This window comes from Benincasa hispida, chromosome 8 (assembly GCF_027475165.1).
Source record: "Benincasa hispida cultivar pf3 chromosome 8, pf3_genome.v1.1, whole genome shotgun sequence".
Taxonomy (NCBI): Eukaryota; Viridiplantae; Streptophyta; class Magnoliopsida; order Cucurbitales; family Cucurbitaceae; genus Benincasa; species Benincasa hispida.
In genome coordinates, this window is record NC_143485.1 from 63668211 (window position 1) to 63678259 (window position 10049).

The 10049-nt window shown below is 32.7% G+C and overlaps 1 protein-coding gene across 1 annotated transcript; it reads left to right on the top strand.

Annotated features, from left to right (window-relative positions):
- The first annotated feature begins 231 nt into the window (after positions 1-231).
- LOC150034777 (uncharacterized) lies at positions 232-754 on the top strand. The gene has a single exon (XM_090316599.1). It carries the CDS (start codon positions 328-330, stop codon positions 583-585), a length of 258 nt encoding a protein of 85 aa, XP_090172725.1. The 5' UTR covers positions 232-327; the 3' UTR covers positions 586-754.
- Positions 755-10049: the final 9295 nt, after the last annotated feature.

A 10049-nucleotide genomic window follows, 5' to 3' on the forward strand; every position in this document is an offset into this window, starting at 1 on the left:
ACTTATTTAAGTTCCATTTTCCACTCGTAGTGGAAAGAGAAAAGCACTCCCTTGGCCCAATAATCTCACGACTCACCGCACGTTATATTATACCTCCGTAAAAGCAGTTAAATTTCTCCACTACGGAAGGCATTCACCCTTCGTTAGTAAATTACCAAAAAGCCCTCCCTCGAACAACAAATTTACGATTCCCATTCTCATGCCACCCACTCATTTATAAACAGAGAGCGGTTACAGAGTTCATCACTGCACTCATCAATTTTCTTCAAGCTTACAATTACTCCCTACAATTTTACTTTCAATTTGTTCTTGCGAAGATTATTATCAATGGACGAAGAAGTGGGTGCGAAGAAAATCAAGAGCCATGGGAATATCGCTACCAGGTGGGCGATTTTCAAGCGATCACTGAGGAGAGAATCGCGCAAAATGAAGCTATTGGGCTCTGCATTCAAGTGGAAAAGACTGACGAATTTGCAGATTTCTTTTTTGGATAATTTGCTTTTCAAGATTGTTTCTATGTTGGAGGGTGTAGTTCTTGTCACTACACTTTGTTTCTTCTTCCTCTGTTTTGGTTGTCACTTTTGAATTTGGATTCCGCTTATTGTTCTGTCGATATTTCTGTTTTTTTTTTCTTCAATGATCTGTAAGAATTTGGCTTTAGATTGTGATTTTCTGGTGGGGAATAGCTTGGCTTTGTGTAGAATTTTTAAACCTCTGGATGAATGAACGTTTTGGATGAGCTTGATCGTTGTTAGCTATGGAGTTAATTTCTTTGTTGTAGATGGAAGTATAAGAAATGATAGTTACACGTTTTTGGCTCCTTTTGGTGAAGAAGAACTCAGTAGAGAAATTAATCGTGACCGGAAAATTCTCCGTTTAATTGGGTTTTCCGGCGACGGGGTCTTCTTCTCCGATGAGGGAAGGCGGTTCAGGTCACAGCTCGCAGCTGAGCTGAGTTTCCAGAAAATGGTGTGATTGAAAAAGTTGAAACCATCTTTTGTTATTTATGGCAATTGGGATGTTGGAATCCGATTCGTTTTTTTTTTAATCATGTTTTCCAATTTTGTAATTAGTTTGAATGTTTAAATTAATTTGGAAAAAAGGGGAAAAAATTAACTTATGCTTAGAACTCTAAACTTAATCAAAATCATATATACTAATAATTGTAGCCTAAAAATTACTTCTAGTTTGGTTTGTAACAATTTAATCAATGTTTATTATCTAACAATTTAATTTATTGAATATTATAGAGTAAAGAAAAGGTTACATTAAAATTAAATAGCTATTTTTATTATTTAACCATTTATGCTTTGTAGATGTAGATTACAAGTATACTTGGTTTAAAATTAGTTTATTGTGTACTTGTATAAGAAATTTCATTATTTTTTAACAATAATTTTTTAGATAAGGATACAATTGTTGTAGTATTTAAAAGATAAAAGACTAAATCGTTATATATTAAAGTTAAATGACTAAATTGTTAGTATTGAAGTTCAGGGACCAATTTGGTACATATTAAAATTTATTGATTAAATGGTTACAAAATTACGAGTATGTAGACTAAATCATTACTATTAATGCCAAAATTTGGATAGGAGAGAATATGCATCTGACCTTCATGTGACAATGACTATAAATTTGTAATTTGGGGAAGAGAGGACTTAAACAATAAAGAAAAATGGCTTGGGTGCCAAAGTCAGAGATAGAGAACTGTAGAATGAAGAATGAAAAAGCGTGAATCACAACACTACCACAAGTTCGTAGAAATGCTACTGATAAAAGCAAAGACAAAAAGGATAAAAGTAAAGAGAAGGGAGAGGCACACGGAGACTTGTTACCCCAGTTTGGTGTAATCACACATATGTCTGGGAGGCTTTCTGCTTAGGTGAAAAGAGATCCATTATAATGCAGCTTAGTTTTATAACATACACTTCAACAAATATTACATAGACTTAACTCATAACTGAATATTAGCGAGTAAGTTAGGCTCTCCTTAATATTGATACTGCTCGCTGTGAGTCTATAGACTCAGGCTCCCTATAAATCTAATGGCACATCAACGAATTTACCATCTTTTCACCTGCTAGCTGAAGGAACGTTCAACCAACACACTACTTCTAAACTGTGAAGAATCTACTTGGTCTGCCCACACTTCAAAGCACGAACTACTTCTATCTCTAATCAACCCAGAACACCAAATACACACCTGCTCTCTAAATTACAGCCAATTGGTTCACCTAGCATGAAAATGACTTACCCTAAAAAAGCACATAGAGGCCACAAGAAAAAGCAAGCCAAAAAAAGGCAAGGAAACTACCAACACAACACAAATAAGGAAAGACCACCCTAATAAATCTGCCATCAATAAGGAAAGAATATTCACACAAAGTTAAAGACAAAATATCCAACAGAATAAAAGAAAATATTAGCAACCAACCACAAGCGCAACAAAGAATAAATAAGAAGTTTAACTTCCCCATGAAGTTTAAGATCTCAAATACCTCATATAGAGTTTTAATTATGTACTTATAGGGAAAATGATCTAGAGTTTACCTTTTTCCGTACATAAGTTAGAATTAGATCTAGTTGGCTGAACAATTTAGTTGGTCGTAGGCTCAATTTTTTCAAATCCAAATTCATCCATAACAATTACAAATTAACATATAGGGATTAAATTGTAAATTTAAGAATAGCTTAACTAACATAAATAATATACTATCGACTTGGATGTTAGAGGTTGGATCCTCCTCTCTCATATTGTAAAAAAGAAAGTTCATAAACTATATTATTACTTCTATACTGCTTTACAAATAATTATGTGATAAATTGGTAGGAAAACCCTAAAATGGTCAACACTAAGGCTTAAAGAAATTAGAGGTGAAATTAGTTCTTATTGGATATTGATTTGGGGGGAATTTATGTGAGATTGGTTATAATTGAAGATCAATTTTCAAATAAATTGGATTATGGTTGCTTGGAGAATAATTAGGAGATTGTCAATTAAATTCCAGGATTATCAAGAATCCGAGGAATGAGAAATTCGAGGAGAAAGCTAATTGACTATGAGTGGTTTATTTTAATTGTTTGAACGTATTCATACATGTTTGTGTGTATGTTTTGGAAACTTGGCATGATATGAAAATATGCTTTCTTGGATTATAATTACTAGTTTATCATTCTTTATCTAGATAACTGTTTGATTATGGTTTGTTTGGCTACTTGGTTTGATTGGATACTGGAAATTGTACTTGGGATATTGTTAGCATATCTTGTGGACATATGACAAGGATGGTCAGTATATCTAGCTGGAATTGTCAACGTACCCGAGTATGTCTAGCGAGAATTGTCGACATGTGCACATTCGGTGGGTTGTTTGGGGTACTAGAAATTGTTTCCTCCAACCGAGTTATGGATGATTTGTTACATATTTAGAGGAACATGTGATCATGCCAACTTTGTCTCAGTTGACAGACTGAGATCATACATTCTATGGTTGTATATGCTATGTTATTCATGGGTTGTATTTGTGTTATTATTCTGATAAGAAATTTTGTTTTTAATAAGGATGATGTATAAATCTATTTATAATAAGCTTTTAGTTGTTTTTTTTTTTTTTCTCTTTTTCTTTTAAGATGGATTTGTGTATTTGTTTTAGATTGGAATTAGGATATTCATTTGTTTATGAATGAAATTGTCCTTCTATCTTTGGTTTGTATATGTATGGATATAATGAAGGATGAATTATTTGTGTATTTTGGTTTTAATTTTGTATATGAGATTCATTTGTTAATATTAAAGTTTAATCTTTTCTTTTTATGAATATAATATGCTTTAAGTTTTAAAATAGAATTGCTAAGGATGTTTAAAGCAAATTAACTAAATTTCACACTTTTACTTGCTAGTGTTAAATCATCAATTGACCCAAAAAGCTTAAGTTGATAGATAAAGGTAAATTTAATATCATATCATCTAAACAAACTCTAGTAAAGTGTCATTTTGTTTGATTAATTAAAAAGTTTGTGAGGAAAAAAAAATAGAAAATGGAAAACATTTGACCATTTAGCTTCATTTATTTAGCTTTTGTCAATAAAGGTTCATAATCGTAAATACTTGACCCTTTTTCCTTACTAATGTTCTCATCACATGCTTAATGCAGACCGACCGTTCTATAATGTAAGAAGAAACACTAGAAATGTAGTGATTTCTCTCTTGTTCTCATAAAGGTTAAAACTTAGAGATAATGAAATATCTCATTCATATAGCCAAAACTTAGACATGCTTTATTCATTTGGTTCAATGACGAATAAAGATTGGATTAAGCTTAGAGATAGATTCTCAAGATAGTACATTGATGGAGTTGACAATTCATGGAAGTGGCAAAGTGTCATGTAAATGGAGAGGGAAAAACGAGATGCCCATGTAAAAATTGTCAGAATTCAATGTCTCAAACATTAGATGGAGTAGAATGACATTTATTTGCGAATGAAATATCTCCTTCATATAGTCAATGGATTTATCATGGAGAACCGATAAATTTAGCTCAATTTCAAAGAGTCACGACTCTTTTAGCTCCTTCAACGGATGATGGATTAAGGGAAGAACCTACTACACACAATGATGATGATGAGTTATTCAATCTTTTAAATGATTTGCAAGGACCGGTAAGAGAATGAGCATATGATGAAAATGAAGAAGACTTGGGAGATGAAATGCTTGAGAACATCGAACAAATGGATACTTCAAACATTTTTTAGGAGTTAATGGATGAAGCATGTAACCCATTGTATCTTAGTTGTACAAAATTTTTCTCATTGAACTTCTTAGTGAGATTGATGCATATTAAGGTTCTCAATAATTGGAGTAACAAATCCTTTGATATGTTACTAGATTTGTTGAAAGATGGCTTTCTAATTGGTGCATGTATACCCAGTTCTTTTTATGAAGTCAAAAGAAAATTACATGACCTAGGACTAGGATATGATTTTCTTCATTCTTGCAAGTACTACTACGTTTTATTTTGGAAAAGATATTCTAATTGTCAAAGTTGTCTAGTGTATGGTGGGTCTCGATACAAAATAAAGGATGACAAGAACAAGAAGATCCCAAAGAAAATTTTATGTCATTTTCCACTAATACTGAGGTTGAAGCGATTGTTTTCATCAAAACGCTTTGCTTCTGAGATGCGATAGCATAAGGATAAATGAGTTGAAATCAATGGTGTGTTACAACATCCAGTTGATGCTGATGGGTGAAAATTTTTTGATAGAGAATTTCCTAAATTTACTTCAGACCCAAGGAATGTTTCGTTAGCCTTAGCTTCAGATGGATTTAATCCATTTGGGAATATGAGTACTGTATATAGCATGTGGCCCATGATGCTTGTTCCTTACAATTTGCCACCATGGAAGTGTATAAAGAAATCTATTTTTTTCATGCATTTTTCTTATACCAGGACCAAAGTCTTTTGGAAATGAAATGAACGTCTATTTACAACCATTGATTGAAGAGTTGAAAGAGTTATGGAACAATGGTGTGCGCACTTACGATTGCATGAGCGGGGAGTACTTTTAGTTACGTGCGTGTTTGTTGTGGACCTTAATGACTTTCCTGCATATGGGAACTTGTCAGGATGGAATACTAAAGGTTATCAAGCATGTTTAATTTTAAACAAGATAGATTGTCGTTTAAGATAAGAGGAAAAAACTCTTTCGTGGGTCATTGACGTTATCTTCCAGATAACCACAATTGGCGTAAAATGAAGCAAAAATGATGGTAAATTAGAGCGTAGACCTCCCCCATTGTAATAAATGGAGATGAGATCCTAGAATAAGTCAATGTACTAAAGTTTCCAGTACTAAGTAAACATCCATCCAAACTATATAAGAAAAGAAAAAGGACTATTAATTGGACAAAAAGTATATTTTTTGAACTCCCATACTGGTCTAAACTAATGCTATGACATAATTTAGATGTCATGCATATTGAAAAAAGCATATGCGATAGCTTGATTGGGACTTTGATGAATATTGAAGGAAAGACAAAAGACACGATAAATGCCCATTTGGACCTTGAAGATTTGAATATACGAAAGGACTTACACTTACAAAAAAAATTATCTAAATTTGTAAAACCACATGCGGCATATACTTTTACTATAAGTGAGAAGATAGCTTTTTGTAAGTTATTGAAATCAGTTAAGTTTTCTGATGGGTTTGTCTCAAATATATCACGAAGTGTTAGCGTGAATGATGAAAAATTATGGGGATTAAAGACTCACGACTCTCATATTCTACTCCAATGACTTATTTCTATTGGTGTTCGAGCATACTTACGAAAGGATGTGTATACACCTATTGTGGAGCTATGTAAGTTTTTTTGTGATTTATATGCGAAAGTAATATGTGTTACAAACTTGGACCGATTGCAATAAGATAATGTACTTATATTATGTAAGTTTGAAAAACAAAATCTACCAACTTTTTTTGATGTAATGGTTCATCTTGTTGTTCACTTGCCTTACGAAGCAAAGATCGTTGGTCCGGTTATGTATAGTTGGATGTACCCTATTGATAGAAGTTTACGAACCTTGTAACAACATGTAAGAAACAAAGCTTGTCACGAGGGTTCAATGACATAACGATTTATCATGAAAGAATCTTTGATTTTTTGTTCCATGTATTTATCTGGAATAGAAACTAGATTCAATAGAGAGCCACGTAATGATGATCCAATTCCCGATGGCCCAAGTTGTGGAGATTTTGATGTGTTTAAGCAAAATGTACGACCATTAAGTGGGTCAATTGTGAAGACGCTAACTAAAAATGAGAAACGAATGGCACATTGGTATGTATTAAACAACAGCTCTGAGATAACGTCTTATTATAAGTATATTTCAGATCTTATATGTTTAGTTAATATCCTCAGTTTTGAAATTCGATATTATATCTAATGTTAAATTTATAAGTAGGGAATATTTTAGATTGATTCATACTCGATTAGACACAACATCAGAATTATCTCAAAGACATCAATCATAATTCCCTACTTGGTTCAAAAATCATGTAAGTATACTTCTTCAATTGGATATTTGAACATCAATAATGAGTTTAGAAAAATTGAGTTTCAATATTCCATTTGATCTTGTTACAGGATCCAATTCTAGAACAAAACGGAAGTATGGGAGAGGGCATAGCCGAAACATTAATTTGAATGTATATGTACGTCGACATGGGTGGATATCATTTAGCATTTTTAAGGATGTTGGAAAACCAGTAAGCGTCTTTGCTACAAAGTTTAGCAATGCCATTAGGACCACGACCCGAGATATAATTTCATTGCGTTGTTTTAAGTGGAAGAATGTACTTAGTGATGTCATTGCCACTATAAAAGCTCGTTTACAGATAAGTTTTATGCTTTTATTGTATTAATCTCATATGTGTACTTACCATAACTTTTATTGAAAATGTAAACACATTTTATTGTGGATCTATCCACGAGTGTCGTCAATAAGTACATAAGTCGGCAAATTTAGAACTCATTTAGAGAATATAGATCAGAACTGCATAAGCACTATTGTAGCTTTGAGAATCCTGTAATTGCTCATGAAAGCACACCAGACAAGTTAACAAATAAAAAAGATTGAAAGATTCTTTGTAGTCGATAGGAGACTCCTGAATGGCAGGTAAATTTTATGTGTTTGTTGTACTTATTATTTACATATATTGCTTGTATTAATAAATTATAATTTGTATAGGAAAAAAGGGAGAAGAATAAGAAGAGTAGAGAATGTCTCAATTTCAACGATTATTGTGGGTCGAAATCCTTTCTTCAAGTGCAAAATGAATTAGTATGATATGATGCAAATTCATTATTGTTTTAATCATTTCCCATTGAATCTAAAAAATAAATTTGTTTATTGAATTACAGACGATCGAGAAGGGTGAAAAAGTAGGTCAAGTCGAATTGTTTTACAAAAGTCACTTCATAAAGAAGAAGGGGTGGATAAGCGAAGTTGCCAAAGAAGCATATATAAGTTATATTATATCATATATGCGTAATTTTATATTAACCCTTACATATAATATATAACCTAAAAAACCATTATAAATATAGTTGGCAATGCACGAGGAGATTAGAAAATCATCATAAGATGAGCTTGATCCAACAATGAATGAAATTATTTGTGAACGGGTTTTTAAAAAAACGATCAAGCCACACTAAAGGTCTTGGATGGAACCCAAAACCCAATTTAGCTACAGGTGGTACATCTTCTTCACAAATTGAGAAAGGTATTGGGAATAAGTATGAAAAGCTCGAGGCGGAAGTGACAAGCTTAAAGGAGGAAAATGCCATGTTGAAGTTAATAATTTCGTGTTTTCAAGATCAATTGACTGAAATCACAAGATAGTTAGCTGTTCAACAAAAGCAAGGAGATGGACCTTCGAACAACTAGATACGTTATGACAACTTTTAGTTCTTGGTTAGTGGATTCAGAAACTTCAAATTTGATTGTTTTGTGGCTATCCTGCAGTTATGGTAACCACTTCAAATATGAGCATTTTAGTGGATTTAGGAACTTCATTTGTTTGTTTTGTGGCTAACCTACAGTTATGATAGCCACTTTAAATATGTGTGTTTTAGTGTACTTGTTGCCACTTTGTGATTTAAATGGTGTTTAGGTGGAACTAGGACATGTTCGTAGCTTGAGGGGAATGGGGGAGGGAGGGAGGGAGGGAGGGTGTATATGTTGCGATTTTTTTTAGATTATCTGAAGCCTAATTGTGCACTTTAAAGGAACTTTGTTCTTAGATTTATTTGTAGGGATCCGAGGGTTGAGTTATATGCTTTTAGAACTATCGAATGATGGGTTTAGCCTTGAAAGAAATTTAGGTGGATTTAGGGGGGAGGGATTTACTTCGATGCTTTATATGCATTTGTTGCTACTTTTTGGTTTAAATGATGTTTAGGTGGAACTAGGACACATCCGTAGCTTAGGAGAGGAGGGGGGATGTATATGTTGTAATTGTGTTTTAGATTATCTTGAATCCTAATTGTGGATTTTAAAAGAACTTTGTTCTTGACTTATTTGTAGGGATCCGATAGTTGTGGAGGTTTAAAGGGCATTTATTTATTTGTTTAAGTGGATTTACGACATGCTCGTAGCATGGGGGAGGGGTTCACGTCTTAATTATAACCATTTTAATCACTTTTTAGATGGTAAAATGGTTGTCTGTGGTGTCTATGTTTTCATTATGAATATTGGCGACATGTTTGTAGCTTGAGAGAGGGATCATTCATCAAAACCATTTTAAACATTTTATTTAAGTCTTTGTGTGATTGTGAAGATCTTTTTGTGCATTTTTATTTATCGATTTTAAGAAATCTTTCATAATATTTGTTTTTCCTATTACAGGTTGTTCGTGTAAATTTTTAAAGATGATTTTTTGGAATTTGCGAGAAGATTTTGAGATGAGTACGTAGTTTGGTTTAGTATCTTACTTATTTTGGCTTAGGGAAGATTATTATTATTATTATTATTTTGTGTAGGGGATTTGTATGAAGCTAGAGCAACTCAAATTTAATTGTATACACAGTTTTTGTTCGTAGAATTTCATTGCTTGTGTATTGAATATTAGTCTTATTTTTTAATATATAAGCTTATTTTTGTTATGTTTGTTCCCAATTGATTTGTTTGAAGATCAATTTTTGTTTGTGCATAATTAGGTATTAAGGAAATAAAAAATTGATTATTTAATTGTTACAAAAAATATATAAAATTTGTAAACGACATGTCGATGCAAATAAACGTCGGCAGAAATCTGTTTATTGAACTGAAATTGTTTGTTGTTTAGGAATAATTGTATCTTGTTGGGAAAACACATATGCCGACGAAAATAGTTTTTTTCGGGAGGAACCTCTCCCGACATGGACACGACGACGATTATGTCAACGTAAAAACAATGCGTTGGCATAACCTATCCTGATATTTTTAGTACTTTGCCCGATGCTTTTTGCATGGGGAAAGATGAAAATTCTTGTAGTGTTACCTT